The sequence below is a fragment of the Carettochelys insculpta genome, chromosome 1 (assembly GCF_033958435.1).
Source record: "Carettochelys insculpta isolate YL-2023 chromosome 1, ASM3395843v1, whole genome shotgun sequence".
Taxonomy (NCBI): Eukaryota; Metazoa; Chordata; order Testudines; family Carettochelyidae; genus Carettochelys; species Carettochelys insculpta.
The window spans coordinates 315,984,021-316,007,474 of record NC_134137.1 but is presented as its reverse complement, the minus strand read 5'-3'; the positions used below and the strand labels follow the sequence as shown (position 1 = coordinate 316,007,474).

Sequence of the window (23,454 nt, the reverse complement as noted above, 5' to 3'; positions counted from 1 at the left end):
GACCTTGAAGCTGTGAGACAGTAGTTTCATCCCACTGACCTCTGTGGGACTATTTGCATGAGGACTAATTGTGGACTCCTAGGATTGGGCCCTACCTGTCCTACTTGGGGAAAAAAAACAAACAAACAAACAAGCAGTTTCTACTCTTAAACCACACGTTTTCCTTGTCTTGGTGTTGGTCTGGCTTGGGGCTTTCAGGAGCACATTACTAACAGGCAGGGAGCAACTAACTTTAATTGTAATGCTTCTCTCTCTCTGCTTTTTATTAAAAGGCAGGTGCTTGATCCACCTTGTAGTGGGGAAAAAAAAAAAAAAAAAAAAAAAAAGATCCATAAGTATCAGTGGGAACAGGAGTAAGCCACAAAAATCCAATTCTTAAGTCCATACCTAAAAAAAAAAAAAATCAATGGAATATTTGACAGCACAAGGGCTGCACAACTGCACGCAATGAGTGATGTTGACCAGTTTCTTTATTCAATGGTGGTGTTAAATAGTAAAACAAGATGAAGGGTTAAACTTGCAGTAACTTTTCTGTGCCTGGCTAGCCAAGCTTTTTAAAATGTTCACCGTCCAGTAAGACCGGACTGTCTCTTAGCTATTTTCTGTTCTAGTTTAGGACCAAATTATGAACTTGTTTACAACTTCGAATTGTCCAATAACTTCAATGGAGGCTCAGAGCAAAACTGAGTTAGTGTAATAATGAGCCAAGAAGTCACTCTAGTTTATACTCGGGGAGAATCTGTACTAGGCCTTTACTGTTTTGAAGGAGTAAAGTCACTACAAAGCACTAATTATTTTTATAAACAACAAATTAATAAAGTTAACTTTAGAAAAATAACGGTCATTAGCACTCTTTACAGAGCAACTGCCCACGTTCCATTGTTCTATGTGCCCCTAATACTTTCATAAAATAATTTACAGCAGTGCCAAATAGTTTATTCAGCAAGATGGTACATTTCATGGTATGGCCATTGCAGTTCATTGTTCATGTGATAACAAGTGCCTCTGACAAGCTTAAAGTGTCACACTCTGATATTCACCAGGGCTGTTATTGCTCTTCAAGAGCACCTGTTTCTTCTGTATAACTGGTTATGGTTGAAATGGGAATGAATTTGGCAGATTTTGATGACTTGGGTGAATACTTCCAGGTGTCCAAACTGTTTGTTAGGCTTTTGTTGTTGGTAAAAGAAGTCTGTCTTCTGCTAATGCCATCAGAATCTTCTTTACCCAAATTTTGTTTTATTTTTTGACAGCAGGGGAAACTCTGTATAAAGTCTTGCAGGAGGTGTCCACTAAAGAACATGTAGATCCAAGGATTGCAACAGCTGTTTAGACCAGCCAGCAGAGCAGTGACTGTAACGACAGTGTTTTCCGTATCTATTAAAAAAGCATGAACTGTTTTAGTAGCAGATAAAAAGGAACATTGCCATCATACAGTAAATTTCTTCATTTTTGATCGTCCATGTTAGTCATTGAATAGAAATAAGAAAAGTCATGATTGAACAGAACAGCTACAGACTTTTAAACGCAATAAACAGTCACTGGTCTGGTTGGACTCTGACTATTGGCGGCCCATCATATTGCTTTGTGGGGAACCCAGTCTCTGGAACACCACCTTTTATAAACCCAGGGATTATCCTAGGCTTGAGGTTCCCAGGCACACTGTAATAATGGAGACCCTCTGTCTTAAACTTCATGTAGAGAGTTGTGAGCTAAAGGGTCCCTGCCCAGTCCCTGTAGGAAATATGAATGCCTCAGGCTCCCTCTGTACCTTACACACACATCTCCCATAACCTCACCAAAGGTCAGAGACTTCTAGTTTACCGCTCCAAGGGACCCTCTTTTGGAAACTGCTACAGAAAACACAGACATACAATCCAGAGTTCTACACAGCTGTTGCTCTTTACTTAATCATGGGAGATACACTTGCAGTTCCTTGCCTCAGTTTCCCCACCTGTTTGGGCTGGTGTCAAATACTGTCCTGGATCCCTCTGTTACCTGCACGCCGAAACATGGAATCTTCTCCCCTCAGCTAGTTCTCTCACCTAGGCTGTCCATGCCCTTCCATCCTCCCCCGTCTTTATTTAATGCTCTAGCTATGCACCTGGCTTCCTCTGCCCTGCACCTGGTAAATTTCCATTTTTTCTCCACTTCCTAAAATTGTTCCTCCTTTAGACCAGAGCTCATCCATTCTTCCAATACGTTATCACCTGAATAGGGTCCTTGAGTTCTATGACCCTCCTTGTATCTGAGCAAGGAAGAAGTGATACAACCCTTCTAGCCCATAGCAGATACAACAAAGCTGACAACAATTTTCACAGTGACCACTTAATGCCAGAGTTCACCACCTGTACAGACAGATCCTCCAAACTGTCCCAAGGAAATAATCAAGGAGTCCTTAGACAACAACAAGAAGTCTTGTGGCACCTTATAGACTAACAGATATTTTGGAGCATAAGCTTTCATGGGCAAAGACCCACTTCATCAGATGCAAGGTCTTTGCCCACGAAAGCTTATGCTCCAAAATATCTGTTAGTCTATAAGGTGCCACAAAACTTCTTGTTCTCGAAGCTACAGACTAACACGGCTACCTCTCTGATACTTAGATAAAAATCCAGCTCACTTCAGTGAGTTTTATGTGAGTAAAGATGAAGGACTTCAGGTTTGGGATCTAAGAAACCCACACACCAAAACATTTAAGTGTCAGCGGTCCCATTGGCACTGAGGCTACAAATACACTAGCCCTTTATGTCACTATAATTTGTGTGGCTCAAGGGTTTGACTAAGTTACCCCAAAGCAACATAAAGTACACTTGCCTAAGTGCCAGCTTGGACAGTGCTATGTTGGCAAGAGAGCTTCTCCCACAGACATAGCTGTAAGCTCTCGAGTGCAGCCATAGTCTAAGCAAGTGAAGTGTTAGACTAGAGTCTTAATCGCAAACCTGAAGTCCTAGTTCTATCAGATAAGAGTGAAATTGAGGTAATTGGCAAAACACTTGCTCAGCAAGACCAAGATTTCATCCTAAGTGTTTTCCTCCTAAATGTACATAGGCCCTGATCAAAAGCCCATTGAAATCAATGGAAAGACTTTGAATCAGGTCCATAATATTTAGAGATGAAAGAAAGATATGCTGCAATTTTTTCTACAACAAAGTTTACTTACAGGTAAAAACATCTTCCCACCTCCACTAGTTTAATTAAATTGTCAGTCTTTCAAGTATTTAGTTACCAGCCATGTTCAATTAAAAGTGGCTATGAATATGAATATTAAGTTTCCACAACAATATATTAACTGTGTTGTACATTTTACTGGTTTTTAAAGTGTCTCTTCATATTTATCTATTTAACTCAATGAAAAATTCTAACCATTTTTTTCTCCTTTTGAAATCAAAATTATATTAGTTTGCTTCAAACCTTCAATTCTATTTATAATTTGATCATATTTCTTATGTAATCTACGTTCCCACTATTGTTAATGAGACAGTGAAGTACAAAAAAAAGGCAGTATCATTAGCTAAAGTTTTAGGGTTCTAACTTTTACTTTACATGTTTACCACATGTATGTATGTGTACTTTATAATGAATGAAAATTACTTCCAGAATTTCATCCATAGCAAGGGTAAAATAAGTTCACTGCATTATTTCTGGAACGGATTTTTTTCGTTTATAAACATAAAGCACATCTGAAATTTTGAATTGGGGAGCATCGTGTTACTGAATAATACTTTTTCAAATTAATTCAGCAACATAGTTTAATCACACCCACTTACCTTTTATTAAATCAAAAAGAAAATGTGACCATTTACTTACAGAAGAGCTGGCTGTTTACAAACAGGAAATTAATAACCTCTAAAAGCTTTCATAAAACTTCTGAGCTTATCAAAATATCTTCTTCAGCCTAAAACTTGTGCTATTTTCCTTAGCTGTGAACAGACAGCTGAAATGTCAGATACACAGGGAACTGCAAAATTCTCCTCTTTTCTTATGTTTTTAAAAGGTAAAAAGTAGGACAAAAGCATTTAAGTTATCACAGAACTTCCAGCCAGAGAAACAAAACAGTTAGCAGCCTTCCTGGTGACTTGTAGGGGAACTGCAAGTTTGCAAACAGACATTTAAGTTACAGTAGACCCTGACTTACTTGGAGGTTGTGTTCTTGAGCAACTCCGCATAAGTCAAATTTCGTGTAACTTGGGGAGCCAGGAAACTGCTTCTCTGCTCCTGTCAGTGGTGGGCAGCCAAGAGCCTGGCTCTGGACTACTAGATGCTCAAAAACGAGGAAAACTGACCAGTACTACTGTACTGGTCGGTTTCTCCACTCCTGTCAGGACTGCTGCCTCTGACAGGAGAGTTTTCCCTTCTCCTGTCAGTGGCAGCAGCCAGGAGCCTGACTTGCAGCTGCCACCCCACTCCTGTCAGGGGTGGTAAGAGTCAGGCTGCTGCTCCAGACAGCCTGATTCTTGCTGCCCCAACAGGAGTGGGGAAACCGCTCCTGTCACAGGCAGCAGCCTCCCTGGTCTTATCAAGGGTGGCAGCTCCTCCTGTCCGCAACAGCAGCGGAGAGTCAGGCTCTTGGCTGCGGCCACTGACCAGAGCATGAAAGACTCTCCTGTCAGGGGCAGCAGCCCAGTTGGCTGCCACCCTTGACAGGAGCTGGGAAACTGATCAATGCAGCAGTGCTGATCAGTTTCCCCACTCCTATGACTGGAAGTTCAAAGTACTGGCGGGAGTGCCGCGGCTAGACATGCGCTGGTTCTTCGAAGTTTAAAACTTTGGAGTTGCCGTGGGGGGGAATTTGCCTAATGAAGTGCTGCCTATGCACGGCAGCACTTCATTAGTAAACTCTGAACAGCCTCATTACCACCCTTCCTTCAAAGGAAGGTGGTAATGTAGACACAGCCCGAGTGCAGTTTAAGAGGATTTGCTTCTGTTAATTGAACATGGCATTTTGATGTCAAAGCAAGACAGCAATAAACAGTGAACATCTAAAACAGTGAACATCTAAAAGCCCAACAATGAACAACTCATATCTAAACAGCAAGTAATGCGTGATCTTGAAACGTTGGATAACTCCTCCTTTAATATGTGCAGTGCCTTGTGGATGTCATACTGTATCTGAGTTTTGATTGTGATGCTAATAAAGTCTTGATTTTGCAAAAAGAACTTGTGGCATTCCTGCTGTGAAGGACAACATACATTTTAAGAAAGAAAACTGAAATTACACATGAAGTAAAAATGGCATAATTAAAGTAGGTTCAGGAGTGAAAGTCAGGAAGATAGTGGTAAAAACACACACATGTAAAGTGTGAGAAAACAGAACGTAAAAAGTTTGTGAATGTCCTGCAGTAAATATTACATCACAAAATCAGTGTGTGCGCCCTGTTCTTAAAATAGGGATTACAAAAAGTATTGTTTGACTTTATTTATTAAGGACTCATTCACATGCACTGTGGCTCTTGAATTATTGAAGTTTTTAAAGAATAAAAAAAAATTGCTTTTCTTACTATTTTGGTGACAACCCCTGCTCTAGGTTTACACACCTCCCACACACAAACTTTACAATGAAATGGAATCCCCAAATTTATTTTACTCTTTTAACCTGTTCAAATGCAGGTAAGTGGCAAAAATGAAACACACACAAAACTAACAGGAGAACAGCTTTCCAGGGTAGCAGATGCATTTCATTAATTTCACCAGAATATTATGTCTGTCATTCAGCAGCAAAAAAAGAAACCATTCCTGTGGTTATTTGCAAGTTATCTAACTCCTACCTCCAATATAAGCAGAAACAATCCTCTAGTTTATATCAAACTTTTTGGGAACATGGTGGTATTTATTCTATGTCCTGAAAGAAATAACTGAGCTACAGTAGAGACAATCCATGCTATCAGTTTTTCCAGCACAGCTTGACATTTGTTTTACAGGAGAAGGGAGCTTAAAAGTCAATAGCTTGGTTGTTCAACTTATTCTTCAAGAACAGAAACCACATGGGTCTCCTTCTCTGAGCTGGTAGCCATTGTAATAATAGCAACTACTAAAGACAAAAAATTAATTAAATATTTTAAAAGGCAGGGTTTCCAGCTCTAAATAAAACCAATGTGATTTCCCCCCTTGCCCTTGAAAGAGCTAACCCACCATCTAGATCAGTGGTTCTCAACCAGGGTATGTGTACCCTTAGGGGTACATTGAATTCTTCCAGGGGATACATCAAATCATTTAGATATTTGCCTAGGTTTACAACAGGTTACATTAACACACTAGTAAAATCTGTACAATCTAAAAGTTCATTCAATGAGATGTATTTCTACTGCTTCATATACCTTCCACTGAAATGTAAGCACAATATTTCTATACAATTCAGAGATGGTAGAAAATCAGCAAGTTTTTAGTAATAGTCTTCTGTGATAACTTTGCATGTTTTTTTAAGGAAGTGGTTTTTAAGTGAGGCGTAACTTGGTGGGATGCAAAACAAATCTGCCTGCTGAAGAGGGTACAGCAATCTGGACAGGTTGAATGGCGCTTGTTTCAAGACCTCAGACGACCTTAGGACCACTTTTCTCAACTGGCGGTAGGCCAGAAAAGTCTGGGGGTACTTGGGATGAAGCGGGGGAGGTTGAAAAAGGGGTACTTCATATAAAAAAAAGGCTGAGAAATACTGGTCTAAATCTCCTCCTCACCTCCCACTCCCCAAGAGAAAGCGGGCCAGCCCTGGGGGCCCCTCTCCCTTCTGAGTCACTTCGGATCGGGCCCGCACTTACCGGCCCAGGCGAAGTGCGGGTCCCAGACGGACCACATCTGGACGGTGAAGAAGGGCGCCCAGCACACGATGTAGGCCGAGACGATGACGAAGGTCATCTTGACGGTGCGGACCTTGGCGCGGGAGATGGCCTTGACGCTGCTGACGCAGGGGGCGGGCAGCAGCCCGCGGCGGCCGGGGCCTGGCGGGCGGCGCGTCTTGCCGCGCACGTTGCGCCAGAGGTGGAGGCAGATGAGGCCGTAGCAGGAGGCCAGGACCAGCACGGGCGCCACGAAGACGCCGCCGGTGACCCAGGTGACGTAGGCGCGGGGCCCCCAGGGCTGCACGAAGTGCGCCCAGCAGTCGTAGACCCGCGAGCCGCGCTCTACCTCGCTGAGGGAGAAGATGAAGTACTGCGGCGTGCTGAGCACCAGGCTGAGCGCCCAGGCGGCCGCCACCGTGGCGTGCGGGCGGCGTGCGGGCTGGCGCAGGCTGCGCAGCGGGTGGCACACGGCGGCGTAGCGGTCGGCCGTCATGGCCACCAGCAGGTAGGCCGAGGCGAACATGCCGAAGACCTGCAGGTGCTTGACCACGCGGCACAGCCCGTCGGGCCCGTAGAAGCGGTGGGTCACGTCCCAGCACAGCTGCGGCAGCACCTGGAAGAAGGCCACGGCCAGGTCGGCCAGGCTGAGGTGGCGGACGAAGAGGTGCACGCGGGAGGCCTGGCGGGCCGCGCGGTGCAGCGCCAGCAGCACGAGGCCGTTGCCGAGCAGCGCCGCCGCGAAGGTCAGCGCCAGCACGGCCACCTCCAGCTTGGCCAGCTCCTCGTTGCGCCCGTAGGGGTCCCACGCGGCGGCGCCGCTCGCGTTGGGGGCGACCGGGCTGGGGTCGGGGCTGGGGCTGCTCCCCGCCGCCGCCCGGCCCTGGCTGCTGTTCCACCAGGTCGCGGCGCTGCCGGCCGTGCGCATGGTGCTGCCCACGGGCTCTGCGCGCTCGGCGGCGCCGGGCCGGTGCCTTTATCCCGCCGGCCAGGGAGGGGCGCGGCCGGCTGCGAGGCTGGGCAGCGCTTGACGGCAGCCGCCCCCTCCCGCTTCTCGCCTCGGCAGCGGCGCGCGGGAGCGGGGCTCTCTGTCCCCGGGTGCCAGCCCTTCCCAGCCGGGTGCGTGCGCCCGCAGCCGGGGGACCAGCCGCGCTCCCCGCGTCGCTTCCCCGTCGCTCTGCCCGAGGGAGGGAGGGAGGGAGGGGCGGGCGCGGGAGATGGGCTCTGTCAGGGCAAGCGGGGAGGACGGGGTCAGCGGCACCTTCGCTCCTGAGACTGGGCTACTCCCTGCGTCTGACCCAAGGGCTTCGGTGTCTTGCTGCGCCGGGGAGGGAAGGAAGCAAAGGCAGCGAGGGAGGATTGCTCGACAGTAGCGCACAATGTGGGGCAGGAGAAAGAGCAGGACAGGGCACGGGCGGGAGAAGGGGTCGGGGGCGGAGGGCTGGATCCTGGAGGGGCAATGGCGATGCCTTGCAGGGAAGTAAGGATGAATAAAAGGAGGCGTGGGAATGGGAGAGAGGGAAGGAACCAAATACAGGGACAGCACGGAGGGTGATCTGCTGGCTGCAGAAGATGCTGTCTCTCCGGCTCTCCACTGTGGAGCGTCGGTTTTTGTCAGGGGTCACAGTTTTGCTTGGAAGAGTCTTCTGATGAGCAGCGAGAAGTAGCTGACCGCGTGATGTCTTGGGTGTTATCAATTTCCTTACTTGAAGCCATCCCTTGAGGAGTTACTGTAAGGAAAAAATATGACATCCTCCCCCCCTGCATTGTTTGTTCCCTGAAGTCCGAGAGAAAAAATAAAGCAGCATCCCTCAAACACAGCAGTTGCTAATACCTGTGAACTTTTATTTTTTGTCATCACAGAATGGAGTCTAATAAAGCTGGTTGTGATGATTTGAACACTGTCTTCCAGATTGATTCCTAGCAGCCTTGTAAATTTTCCATCCTGTGGCACACACACAGGAGAGAGTGAAATTTGTTGAACTATTCAGCTGTGTCTACATGTGAGTGCCCTTTCAAAAGGGCGAAAATTGAAGTTTGGCAGTCGAAATGGCGGCTATCGAAAGGGAGCACCTGCCGCCATTTTTCAGAACAGCTCTTCGATCTGGTCTTTTGAAGTGCCATCGAGGTCTTTCGAAAGAGAGTGTCCATATGGCTTCAAGCTCTCTTTCGAAAGAAGGGAGGCAGGAAACGCCACGGACGGGGCCCCATGGCCAACAAGCCCTTCTGGGGCTGCAGCCAGCCACCTCCTTTAAAGGGTCCTTCCCTCCACCCTCCCCTCCGCACGAGCCGAGTGCTGCCCAGCCTTTCCCAGCCCGGCAGAGCCCCCTCGTGCCCACCACGGAGGCCCAGCAACAGCTTCTGCAGGAGGTTGCCCTCATCATGGACGCCCTGCTGGCAGTGCTGTGCATCATCGCTATAGCTGGATCCAAGCTCATTGGGTGGCTGGGCAGTCCCCCTGGGACCGCGGGGATCCCTCCCTGGGGCACCGCTGGGCGCCCCCCTCCCCCCCCGGGTGCCCCGACGCCTGTGGACCCACCCGAGCAGCACCAACTGGTGGGAGCGCGTGGTGCTAGGGGAGTGGGGTGAGGTAAGGTGGCAGCAGAACTTACGCATGTCGTGGCAGACCTTTGATGAGATCTGCCACTGGCTCGCCCCTGCACTCCGGCACCACGACACCTGCATGCGGCCAGCCCTCACCCTGGAGAAACGGGTCGCGATCACCATATGGAAGCTGGCCACCCTGGACTCCTATCGCTCTGTGGGACAGCAGTTTGGAGTGGGCAAGGCCGCCGTCGGGGCTGTACTTATGGAGGTAAGGTGGGGCCAGGTGGGGGGGGGGCGAGCTGGGGCAAGGGCAGCCCTCCGCTGTAAGGGGCCAGATGGGGCAAGGGCTGGACAGGAGGGGGGCGGGGGCTGCACGGGGCAGGAGCTGGATTGGAGGGTGACAGAATGGGCCTGAGATTGGGGGTGACAGCTGCCACACCCACACCAGAGCACGTGTTCCCCTTCTCCCTCTGCAGGTCATCAGGGCCATCGACGTGATGTTGCTCCATAGGGTCGTCCACCTGGGGGATGTGGACATCACCATCACCCGCTTCCAGGACCTGGGCTTTCCAAACTGCATTGGCGCTTTGGATGGCACACACATCCCCATCTGCGCCCCACCACACAGCACCGGCCAGTACATCAACCGGAAGGGCTACCGTTTGGTGGTGCTCCAGGCCCTGGTGGACGCGAGGGGCTGGTTCACTGACCTGTACGTGGGCTGGGCCAGCCGCACCCACAATGCCTGGGTCTTCCAGAACTCCGGCCTCTGCTGGTGCATAGGGGCCGGCACCTTTGTCCACCAGTGGGAGAGCCCCATGGCAGAGGACATCACCATGCCACTCTGCATGGTGGCAAATGCGGTGTACCCCCTGCAGCTGTGGCTCATGAGGCCCTACACAGGACACCTCAGCCCCACCCGGGAGGCTTTCAATGAGCGCCTCAACTACACCCGCAACGTGGTGGATCAGGCCTTCGGGCACCTAAAGGGGCGGTGGAGGTGCCTCTTCACGCGGCTGGAGGTCGGAGTCCTCAACATGTCCCAGGTGGTGGGCGCCTGTTGCATCCTCCGCAACATCGTGGAGGGGAAGGGGGGACCTCTGGCCAGCACTATCTAAGAGCAGCCGAGCGCCGCCCCCATCTGCCAGGCCCACCGGGAGCGCTGCCGAAGCATCTGTCGACAGAAGTTAACTGTTAACAGGGAAATCACAACAGAACTTATGTCGACAGACAGATTACATCTATACATGCAACTTGCTCTGTCAACAGAGAGCTGCCAGACTGCACTGCCCTCTGGTGCCAGAAGCAGAATGGCAGCTCTGCAAAGAGGGCTGCCCAAAGCCTGGAAGCCCTCTCTGTCGCGCATCTACACTGAACTTCTGTTGACAGCACTCTTGTCAACAGATTGTTATGCCTCAAATTTCTGAGGAGTAATACTGTCGAGGGAAATGCAGAGGTCTGTCACGATCTGTCAACAGAAAGCTTTAAGTGTGTGGATGCTCCCTGAGTTTTGTAGACAGAAGGCCCCTTCTGTTGACAAAACTCTCTAGGGTAGGCATAGCATATATGTCTACATATTCTATAGAGCCAAAGGTAGTGATAGTTCTAAAACTGAGTTTTAGAAAAAGGGAATAGTAAAAAAAAGTGCATTTTCAAACTTTATCACAACTTTGGTTATTTGGGATAATCAAAGGAAATGTTACAGTTACTCTGTTGCTTTTCCCTTGTGCCATGTTCTGTCCAAGGCTAAGTGACTGGCAGGTAGAAAGTGATGTCTTGGCATTTAGCTGAGGACTCTCAGGTCCTCTCATGGGCTATGTCTGCAGTAGAAGCCTCTGTCAGCAGAAGTTACTGTAGATGGAATTTGCAATAGAATGTCTGTTGACAGATTGCAGCTACCCAAAACTTGCTCTGTCGACAGAGAACTGCCAGACTGCACTGCCCTCTGGTGCCAGAAAGCGGAATGGCAGCTCTGCAAAGAGGGCTGCCTGGCAATCAGAAGTCCTCTCTGTCGACAGAAGTGTCTGTCCAGAGATTGTTATGCCTCAAATTTTTGAGGAATAATACTGTCGAAGAAAATGCTGAGCTCTGTTGAGACGTTTGTCGACTGAATGCTGTAAGTGTGCAGATGGTCCCTGAGTTATGTCGACAGAAGCGCGCCTTGAAGACCCAACCATGGATTATAACAGTAGTACTAGAACAGGGGTGGCCAGCTGTAGTATGACGGCGTTTCTGGGCACAGCTAAGGAAATCAGTTCAGAGTATCTTTTCTTAAGACCAGGCCACCTACAGCCCTAGGCTGGGATTTCCTTCTCACTAAGGCAAATTCAATCAACCACAAAAGTACCTCTGCCAGACCTGCTGGCCAGCCAGAAGCCACACATGCAAACCCACAGACTTCCCAGCTGCTACAGCCAGCTCAGCCCAACAACCTTGAGCTTAGGTGAGAGATGTTAAAATCTATTTCACCAACTCCACACAGATTCCCTTGGGCCCCAAAGGGTCCATTCATAATCCATGGTCAGTATACACTTGGATTTTACCCAGATCATTCTGATCTAAACATCTAAAGGTTTATTACCAAAAAAAAAAAAAACAAAAAAAAACAAAAAAAAAATAGAGAGAGAACAGGGTTAAAGAGAAAAATTGTCAAAGCGATACTTTACATACATCAGTTACAACTATTGATGCAGGCCAGCAATGTTATATGCTGATTCTTGAAAGTCTTGGTAGACATTTGGCCCTGCCAGGGCCCACCTTATAGTTTTTTCTATGCGGAGGGAAAATTCCTTTCTTCTCCCATGGGTCTTGGCTTACCACTGACCAGGTGGGATACTGTGCTGTGTTGCCATTCATTGCATCTCAGGAGGAAAGCCCCACCTTCCCGATGTATGTATCGGCAATCTGGGCCTTTACTTAGTCCATTTTCTTGGCTGGGGTGGGGATCCATCTCTCATTGTGAACCTTAGCACGAAAACATTTCTAATACAATTACAGAGCTAAAAATCTCTATAGACAAACATGGCACAGACATGTAAGTAGCACACATAGATTCAGGGCATCATCAACTTTCGTTAGACACCTCACATGCTCCCCCCCACCCCGGCACAATATTTGGTGCCACTACATACAATGAACACATTAAATGGCTTCCATATCCATATAAGAATCCAGTCACGTGTCACCAACATGTGACCCATGAGCCAGAATCTGGTCTGTGAAGCTTTTTATCTGATCCGTGAGGCCTTTTCCCATAGCAGCAGGACCATTTTACCCAAACTGGCCAGAGCGCGTGTGAGGTGCAGGGTGTAGTTAGGCTGAGGCAGAGCTCGGCAACCTGTGGCTCTGGGGCCATATGCAGCTCTTTAAGGAGCCATGTGTGGCTCTGGATGCTGCCATCACTGACTCCTCTTGCAGCTCCCTGCCGCCGCAGCTGAAATAATGAAACTAAATTTAATTGGTTTAGTGGTTGGCAGGGCAGTGGGATGAATCCGGCTGTTAAAACAATTAAGTTTAGTTCCATTGTTTCAGTGTGGCAGGGCAGGCCACATGTGTGGCAGGTGGGGGAAGTAAGCAGGAGAGCTGTGGGGAGGGGCAGCCAAGTTTGCCTCTGCTGGAGCTGCACAGCTATGCTGAGAAGGTGAGGAGGTGGCAGCTGTGGAGGAGCAGTGGCAGCATGCAGAGCTTGTCATCTGAGGTAGGTTAATCCTGGGGATGAGGGCGCTGCGAGGGGTTAAACCTGGGGATGGGAGGGGGCGGGTTTGGAACTGAGAAGGCCTAAACCTGGGGATGGTGGGGTTGGGACGAAGAGAGGTTAAACCTGGGGACAAAAGGGGGTATTTGAAGCTGAGTTGGATTAAATCTGGGGAGGGGAGGGCCAGTTTGGGGGCTGAGAGAGGTTAAGCCTGGGGAGAGCATGGTACTGATCAGGCCATCCTTGATTTGTACTGTAGTGTCCAGGAACTGTAATGACTTAAGAGTCTGAGTCTTACTGAAGAGGAATTTTCAGACTACTTTGGAAACAGAGGCTGCTGAACTCTCTTTGATATTCAAATTCGACACATTAACACGTGGTTTGAACCGGGATGCGAATTTTCTGGAACATTATAGGGGCTCTTTTGCATACTTGGCTTAATCTAATTCTTGACTCCTCCCCAAGCTCTGCGTCCCTACTCTTTGATTTGCTCACCTTGATAATTTTTTTCTGATTTGTCAGCCTTGATTACTATTTTTGGTTCTCTATGCCTTACATATTGAGTCGGTTCTGGTATGGCTATGGTCTGAAGGAGTGGGTCTGTCCCATGGAAGCTCATCAGCTAATAAATTATTTTGTTAGTTTTTAAAGTGCTACTTTACTGCTTTTTTTGTTTTGACAATATATAGACTAGCACGGCTTTCTTACTTATTTGAGGCTTGCTATCGTAAAGCACTCACGGTAGAGTTTTAGAGCTTGAATTGTTCCCATTGAAGGCATTGGCAAAACACTCATTCATTGCAGCAACCCAAGGTACGATCCATTACTTCACAACTTTGACTCTCTCCCACTGTGTTAGGGATTTTCGGTGGTCTTGTTCAGAGGAAGGGGAAAGCCACAGTGAGTTTTGCTTGTATAAATACTGCAAAATCCGTCCCAAATTAAAATGAAAAATTCTGACCAGTTATAATTTATTGTGAACTATATTTAATTGAAATATATCTCAAACATTGAAAAATATTTCTTTCATAAAGAGATATGGCTTTTCCCATCTTTTTTACTATACGTATTATTAACAATATAATCCATTTGATTACATTTGCATAATGCTTTTTGATTAAGTTTTAAACTGAAAACCCAGATACTAACTTTTTCATGATGTTTTTTCAAAATACTTCGTTAACATTCAAAATTATTTCCATTTCAGTTTTCCCTGCAGCTCTGCTAAAAGATAAACCAGACATGGTCTGTATAACCCCCTCAGCTATTCAGTGTGGTAAAGAGCAATTTTGTATCCGTGCAGGGCTCTACAAATATGAAGGAAAAGTAGAAGCTATGTGGTATAACTCCTAATGTAGTATGTAGTCACCCATGACTTCTCCAGATTATATATGTATGGCCTGCTGTGGTAAAAAATTGGGAACAGTCGCTCCTTTCAACAATGCTTTCCTGTGGTTTGGACATGATTTATAAGAGAAAGATTGCCTGCATTAAATTTCTTGTGAACAGAATGAACTTAACCTGTGTTTCATGCATATGTGTGATACTCCATAAGTATCTACTTGGTGAAAAATATTTACTGAGCGCTTCAAGCTATCTGAGAAAGATATATCTCCATCCAAGAGCTGGAGGTTGAAGCTAGCCAATCTAGACTGGAAATTGAGTAATTAACGTGTCCTTCACTGACTATTTTAAAATTGTGATTTGATGTTTTTCTAAAAGAGATGCTCTAGGAATTATTTTGGGAAACTTCTCTAACCTGTGTTACACAGTAGGTCAGACTAAATTACCACAGTGATCCTTTCTGGCCATGGAATCTAGGAATCTGCAGTTAGCTGACTGAGACTGTAAATATCACATGGGAAAGGAGCAATCTCTAAAATTATCCAGAATACAGAAATCTAGAGAGTGATAAATAAAGCAATACATGAAATAGCACTTGGATACTAATTAACAGATTTGTTGGCAAGGCATTCTTTGTGAGAACTCTGATTCTGATATTTAACTCTCTCTCTCTTCCCACTTGGTCCAGTAGAGCTTGAATACCTATAACGTTTTCCTTCATTTGTCTGTACTCTAACCTAAACAGTCTAATTCTCTCCAGTCTCTCTTTATGTGGAAGTGGTTATGTGTTTGTAATAATTTTTGTTATCTCTCTTTGGGCTCCTCTTTCTCCTATATCTGAGATGGGATGATGCGAACTGAACACAATTCAAGTTGAGGGTTTACTTTGGCAGGAACTGGCATTACCATGTTTTCAGAATTATTTTTATCCCATTTTTTTTGGTACATCCTACATTCTGTTTGCTGAGTTCGTTTGTTTGTTCATATCACTCTCATGCATCAAGCAGTTCACTAGATCTTCCCCTCGCAGTCATTACAGTTAATGTAGGGCATAGGGTAGCTGACTGAGAGTTGTTTTTAACAAGATCACCAAGTACAGTAAACCCTCGATTTAATGGACTAATGGGGCAAAGGGGTGTCTGTGAATGCCGCAAGCCCGTTAAATCTGAATCTGCAGGACTGGAGGCACCTGGCAGGATGCACTAGGGAATGCTCCTCCATCCAAGAATTGGAACACCCACTCACACGCCCCACCTTTGGTGGGAGGAGCACATGGCAGTTCCAGCCACTGTGGTGGCCCCAGCGGCCCCTCCAGCCTCAGCTGCTGCAGCAGCCCCAGCAGCTCTTCTGGCCCTGGTGGCCCCAGCTGCTCTGGTGGCTCCTCCTGCCCCAGTGGCCCCGGCGGCTCCTCCAGTCGGGTGGCCTCAGGAACTGCAGTGCCCCCAGCATCTCCTCCTGCTCTGGCGACTCCAGCAGCAGCTCCCGCAGCTCTGCCGAGTCACTGACATTTATTTGCGGGGGTGGGGAGGGCTGGTGGGCAGCATCCATTATTTCCAGAGTCCGCTAAGTCGGGGTCCGTTAAATCGAGGGTTTACTGTATCAGTACTTATGAACCAAAATATAAGTACTGTGTAGCCACAGGATATGGTCGTCACGGAGCGGCTGTGGAATTTGATAGGCTATCTAACCTGTAAGAAGGTCAGTTTTGAAGACTGAATCAACAGTAAAGGTAGCTGAGGCTTTATTTCTCTCTCTTTACAGAATGCTTTCCACCAATGCTTGTTTCAGCTCAATCCTACCTACCAGAACATTACTCATTTAATATCAAATTCTTTAGTAAGAGACAGATCTAACAAACCACTTTGAGCATGTGCAGAAATTTTGGTGTGCTTATTCATTTGCTTAATTTTAAGTGCATTATTAGACCAGGGACTTTATTTTTACTAACAATCTTAGAAAAGCTAATATACCACTGAATTACAAATATACCTTGATAATAAAACATCTGCTGTACCCTTCAAAATCACACTTTAAATCATTAACACAGTGTACACATGTAATATGATGTTACTTTTAACTATCATGTGGACAATGTCCAAATCTATTTGAATGTCATTGTAATATGTGAACTTTTAACATTGTCTTTTTTCAGCCTGTGTGGCTTGTACAAGAATTAAACATAATTACCACATTTTAAAAGTCCTTAAATACATTCCCAGTGGGTAATTATAATTTAACAGAACAGTAATAGTAAGGGCAAAGTCTAGTCCTCAGAGTGTAGTTAAGTAGAATAACTCCATTCAAATTATGGTGTTGTGTAATAACTAGTAAGGAAATAGTGTAAAAGAGATGAAAATCAGACTCAAAGACCTGATAATATAATAGTGATAGTATAAGCCAGAGTTGGTTCAAGTTATATCATAATAGAATTGAGTTTTCCTTCTTGTTTTTTCATACAGTTGTGTTTCAACAAAAACTAACATTTCTTTGTGTGCATTAAAACACATTATTTGAGTTGAAAACAGAGACAAGGAGATGTAATCACAATGACTATTTGTAGTGCATATGGTTATTATCATCATCAACAACCATTGGCTCAGTGCCCCTTAGTGTCAGATGCCTCTCCCACCATTTTGTTCCATCTTTCCCTGTCCAGTGCAGCGTGGCTTAGTTTCTGTAGACTATCTCCACACCAATCTACTGTATCATCTAACCATTCTCTGTGAGGTCTGTCTCTCCTGTTTGAACCGTTAATTATACCAAATACCAGGGTCTTGATTTTTGGTTCATCGTTTGCATATGGTTAACTTTATCTTAATTATTTCTAAGAACACGAATAATGAGGTCACCATTAACTGCCTTATGTTGACCTTATTCTGCAGTGTAGACCAGGCCTAAGCTACAAAACAAATATCAGAGGCCATTATTAGGGAAACTAAAGACTACTTAGAACAGAGGTGGGCAACAAGTGTTTATAGGGCTGGGGGGAGAGGAAAGCAAAACCAGGCAAAGAAACAGAAGTGCCTCAGGGCAGCAAGGAACAGGTGAACTGGGGAAGCAGCCAAGGGGGGGCTGCTACAAACCAATTGGAGCCAAGTGAGTTTACTTGAGGCTGCCCTAGGACTGGTTGAAAGGCCTCCTCTGCTGGGAACCAGGGGAGGGAATAGGTGAGGAGGTTGGAGTTGGGAGATCAGAGGAGGTGAGAGTGGGTTAGAAAACAGAGAAAGAGTTTCCGAAGTTCCAGAAGCAGGTAGGGGAGGTGAAAAGTCACTACAGGGAAAGTTTGGGACTTCCCTCCCCGCAGGTGACTGGGAGGGAAGGGGCCTTCTCCCAGCCCATTCAACCTTGGGACATTGGTGCAGACTGCAGCTTGAGCCCATAGGGCCTGAGCTACCTGTGGGACACTGAGCAGCATGAGGGGACATGAGCCCAGGAGCGAGGCTGACTCTACCTCAGCCTGCTGCAGCCCCAGACCACTCAGAAGTGCTGCTTGCTCCATGTGGCTCTACTCCAGACAATGAGGGGAAGGGGATGCTTTGCATGCTGCTTCCCCCCTGCCCCAGCAAAAAATCTCTCAGCTCTAAATGACTGTGAACTGGCAAATGGGAGCTGAGATATTTTGCATGGGGGCAGGAGGAGCACATGAAGCCCTCCTGACCCTCCTGTGTCTGAAGGAGAGAGCTACCTGGAGCAAGAAGCTGTTTAAAGCAGGCTCCACAGGCTGGATTCAGTGGCTTCGTGGGCCAGATGTGGGCCCCAGGCCATATCTTGCCCACCCTTGACTTCAAAGGACTAGATGGAAAGGGTGTTCTGAAATCTTTTTTCAGAGGGAAGGTTGGCAGGTCTGTTAAAGGGTGTCATGCAATAAGAAGGCAATGTCATTTTTGTTTTTCAAGCCAGTTCTGCTCCCACTGACTTTAGATCAGTGTAGCTAGATTAATTTAAATGAAATTGTTCTGGACCTGTGCTGGTATGAGATCAGAACCTGGACTATAATTTTGAAAGTAAAATAAAGTAAAATAAACAGATGGAAGTTCTGCTTTCTGTTATTTTGAAGACAAAAGGGTATCTCCATTGGTATACACCACAGTTATTTCAAATATGCAACACCAGAGAGGAAAATTTTGCCATAGGATCTCACAGGACTTGAATAACTTAGATAGCTATTTGATAATATTGCACACAAGTTATATATTTAATTTTTAAAGAGGAAGACAACATATCCCCTGATATAACCTAGTGAGGAGGGCTTTAAACTAGGTTCGATGGGGGCAGGGGAGCAAAGCCTGCAGGTAAGTGGACAGCATGAGTACATGGGAGATGAATTTGAAATGGGAGGGAGTATGGGCTACACTGGGAGAGTAAAAAGAGGGCCAGGGCAAAACTGTGAGGCAAGACCAAATCAATGTCTGAGATGTCTATATACAAATGCAAGAAGTATGGGAAATAAGCAAGAAGAATTGGAAGTACTAATAAATGAATACAACTATGATATCGTTGGCATCACAGAAACTTGGTGGGATAATACTCATGATTGGAATGTTGGTATTGAAGGGTACAGCCTGGTTAGGAAGGACAGACAGGGAAAGAAGGGAGGAGGTGTTGCCTTGTATATTAAAAATGTACACACTTGGACAGAGGTGGAGATGGACAAAGGAGATGGACGGGTTGAAAGTCTCTGGGTTAGACTCAGAGGAGCAAAAAACAAGGATGAGGTCCTACTAGGAGTCTACTACAGGCCCCGTAGCCAGGTGGAAGAGGTGGAGGAGGCTTTCTTTAAGCAGCTAACAAAATCATCCAGGGCCCAGAATTTGGTGGTGATGGGGGACTTCAACTATCCAGTTATATGTTGGGAAACTAATACAGCAGGGGACAGACTGTCCAATAAATTCTTGGATTGCATTGCAGACAACTTTTTATTCCAAAAGGTTGAAAAAGCTACCAGAGGGGAAGCTGTTCTAGATTTAATTTTAACAAATAGGGAGGAAATTATCGAGAATTTGAAAGTGAAGGGATGCTTGGGTGAAAGTGATCATGAAATCATAGAGTTCACAATTCTAAGGAAGGGTAGAAGGGAAAACAGTACAATAGAGATAATGGATTTCAGGAAGGCAGATTCTGGTAAACTCAGACAGCTGGTAGGTAAGGTCCCATGGGAAGCTAAACTGAGGGGAAAAACGGCTGAGGAGAGTTGGCAGTTTTTCAAAGGGACATTATTAAAGGCCCAAAAGCAAGCTATCCCACTGTGTAGGAAAGACAGAAAACATGGCAAAAGACTGCCTTGGCTTAACCAGGAGATGTTGCATGATCTCAAAATCAAAAAGGAATCTTATAAGAAATGGAAACTGGGACAAATTACAAAGGATGAATGTAGGCAAACAACATGAGCGTGCAGGAGCAAGATTAGAAAGGCTAAGGCACAAAATGAGCTCAAACTAGCTACAAGCATAAAGGAAAACGAAGGCTTTTTACAAATACATTGGTAACAAGGAAGACTAAGGAGAGGGTAGGGCCATTGGTCAGTGAGGAGGGAGGAACAGTAACAGGGAATTTGGAAGTGGCAGAAATGTTCAATGATTTCTTTGTTTCGGTCTTCACTGAGAAATCTGAAGGAATGGCTGCCATAGAGAATGCTAGTGAAAAAGGGGTAGGCTTAGAAGTTGAAATAAGAAAAGAACAAATTAAAATTTACTTAGAAAAATTAGATGCCTGCAAATCACCAGGGCCTGATGAAATGCATCCTAGAATCCTCAAGGAGCTGATAGAAGAGGTATCTGAGCCTTTAGCAATCATTTTTGGTAAATCGTGGGAGATGGGAGAGATTCCAGAAGACTGGAAAAGGGCAAATATAGTACCCATTTATAAAAAGGGGAACAAGAATAACCCGGGAAACTACAGGCCAGTCAGCTTAACTTCTGTGCCAGGAAAGATAATGGAGCAGGTAATTAAAGAAATCATCTGCAAGCATTTGGAAGGTGGTAAGGTGCTAGGGAACAGCCAGCATGGCTTTGTTAAAAACAGATCATGTCAAACCAATCTAATAGCTTTCTTTGATAGAATAATGAGTCTTGTGGATAAGGGAGAAGCGGTGGATGTGGTATACCTAGACTTCAGTAAAGCATTTGACATGGTCTCACATAATATACTTATCAATAAAGTATGCATATACAACTTAGATGGGGCTACTATAAGGTGGGTGAACAACTGGCTGGATAACCGTACCCAGAGAGTAGTTATTAATGGTTTTCAATCCTGCTGGAAAAGTATAACTAGTGGGGTTCCGCAGGGGTCTGTTTTAGGACCGGTTCTGTTCAATATCTTCATTAATGATTTAGATGTTGGCATAGAAAGTACACTTATTAAGTTTGCAGATGATTCCAAGCTGGGAGGGGTTGCAACTTCTTTGGAGGATAGGGTCATAATTCAAAAGCATCTGGATAAACTGGAGAAATGGGCTGAGGTAAACAGGATGAAGTTTAATAAGGACAAATGCAAATCGCTCCACTTAGGAAGAAACAATCAGTGTCACTCATACAGAATGGGAAAGGACTGCCTAGGAATGAGTACAGCAGAAAGGGATCTGGGGGTTATATTGGACCACAAGCTAAATATGAGTCAACAGTGTGATGCTGTTGCGAAAAAGGCAAATACGATTCTAGGATGCATTAACAGGTGTGTCATGAGCAAGACACGAGAAGTCATTTTTCCGCTCTACTCTGCGCTGGTTAGGCCTCAGCTGGAGTATTGTGTCCAGTTCTGGGCACCGCAGTTCAGGAAGGATGTGGAGAAATTGGAGAGGGTCCAGAGGAGAGCAACGAGAATGATCAAAGGTCTAGAGAACGTGACCTATGAAGAAAGGCTGAAAGAATTGGGCTTGTTTAGTTTGGAAAAGAGAAGATTGAGCGGGGACATGATAGCGGTTTTCAGGTATTTAAAAGGGTGTCATAAGGCAGAGGGAGGGAACTTGTTCTTCCTTGCCTCTGAGGATAGAACAAGAGGCAATGGACTTAAATTGCAGCAGGGGAAGTTCAGGTTGGACATTAGGAAAAAGTTCCTAACTGTCAGGGTGATCAAACACTGGAACGAATTGCCAAGGGAGGTGGTAGAATCTCCATCACTGGAGCTATTTAAGAAGAGGTTAGATAGATGGCTTTCAGGGATGGTCTAGAAAATGCTTGGTCTTGCCATGAGGGCAGGGGGCTGGACTTGGCCTCTCGAGGTCCCTTCTAGTCCTACTCTTCTATGATTCTATGATCTTTACATTTAAATGACTTGATATGATGAGTGGTGTTTTAAAGTAAGAATTTTCTCCTCACAACAGCAAAGGATTTCAAATGAATAGCTCATTTATGTAAGTGGAAACTTCACTCCCAGGTACCCAAGTTCCAGATGAGACCAATTGAGAGATCCCACAATGGAAGACACAGATGTTGATTTGCGGCATTACTTTTGACAAGACATATAGATTCAAAATCAGAAATCTCCCCAGTGTTTTTCTAACACATAATTAAGGTATCTTAATGTTTTTATTTGAACATAAAATATTTATGTACAACGTTTATACACAAACTACAAAAGCATATGCTGTGTATATGGATACCCCAATATACATAGTTACTGAAAAATTGTTCCTGCAAGAGGTTCTGTAGATAAAGTAAATATACCACATACCACATTATAAAGAAAGCAAATAATCCATGAGTAATGTAGTTATTCTATTACAGGTCTGTAGTGTAGATAAATTAGCCACTTTTAGACACTCTTAGGCCAGGTCTACACTACAGACATATATTTTTAAAACCACATTGGTCAAGAATGTGAAAAATCCATATCCCTGAGTGACATGGCTATATTGAGTTAACTCCTCATTTATAGCCGGGACTATGCCAGCAGGAGAGCACTTCAGGAAGGTGGATTAACTGCACTGTTGAGCTGAACCTTTCCAATCCAGAACTCTCTCATCCAGCAACACCTGTAGTCCGGCATGATTTTAATTAGCCAGACGACTAGTTATCGTGGGTGTGGTCAATTTTCCTGTGATCCCTTGAAGTTTATTGACAGCCCCTGGTTGTGGCACTCAATGTTCTGTGCTGTTATCTAGCTGTAATTTACTCGCAAATGTCTTCTGAGAGCTCAGTAAGTCGTGGAAATGCTGATAATAATATGGATAGACAATATTGATCTCCCATGGTCCAGCAAATTCTCTCGTCCAGTACTTGTGAGGTCCAAGGGTGCTGGACAAGAGAGGGTCAACCTGTAGTCTTGAAGACTATAGGGATTGACATTTTACAGTAATCTTTTTCAACAAAAGGGGTTCTTGTAAATAAATTTGTCATGTAAAACTGACTTGCAGAACTTTTAATTTTGTGAAGTTGGGTTCTTTTTATTGAATATACTGAATTATGAGTTTGTTCAAACTGAACAGTCTAGTTGCAGAAAACCAATATAAGCAAAAATATCGTCTATATCCAACAAGTTCTGTTAGAGGCAGGAGTATTGCAGAAATAATTGTGTGTGAGGCACTCAGGTACTATGATGCTCAAAACTATCTAAGTACGTAGATACTTTCTGAGACATGGCTGCCTTAAATCATTCTCTTTGTCTGGAGTGGTTGAATGTAACCTCAGTCCCTGTCTGTGTAAGTAATAGAAAAGCTGTCTTTTGTCTGCATGGAAATAAAAATAGAACCACCACCAAGCAGCCTGCAATATAGAGCAGCAATATGTAATCGGGGTTCCAGTAAATTTTACTGCTAAAAATTTACTTAATGTATTAAAATACTGGAAAAATTACACAAGCTATCATCTCTAAGGGGTAGCTGTGTAAGTCTGTAGCTGTAAAAACAACAAAGATTCCTGTAGCACCTTACAGACTATTTAATAGGGTATAAGCTTTCTTGGGTAAAACCCACTTACTCATCCACAAAAGCTTATGCCCTAATAAATCCATTTATCTGTAAGGTGCTACAGGACTCCTCATTGTTTTTTCAAGCTACAGATACTTGAACCCAACTGTGCAGCACACAAATTCCTGCTCTGGAAAGAATATTAACGAAAATACAAAGCGCATACCTCTATGCAAAGAAACCACCAGTGA

The 23,454-nt window shown here is 45.3% G+C and overlaps 1 protein-coding gene across 1 annotated transcript; it reads right to left on the bottom strand.

Annotated features, from left to right (window-relative positions):
* Positions 1 to 347: 347 nt before the first annotated feature.
* AVPR1A (arginine vasopressin receptor 1A) lies at positions 348 to 7,816 on the bottom strand. Its single transcript, XM_074984061.1, has 2 exons — positions 6,756 to 7,816; positions 348 to 1,377 (listed from the first exon to the last, which is right to left on the bottom strand). Exons 1-2 carry the CDS (start codon positions 7,699 to 7,701, stop codon positions 1,049 to 1,051), a joined length of 1,275 nt encoding a protein of 424 aa, XP_074840162.1. The 5' UTR covers positions 7,702 to 7,816; the 3' UTR covers positions 348 to 1,048.
* Positions 7,817 to 23,454: the final 15,638 nt, after the last annotated feature.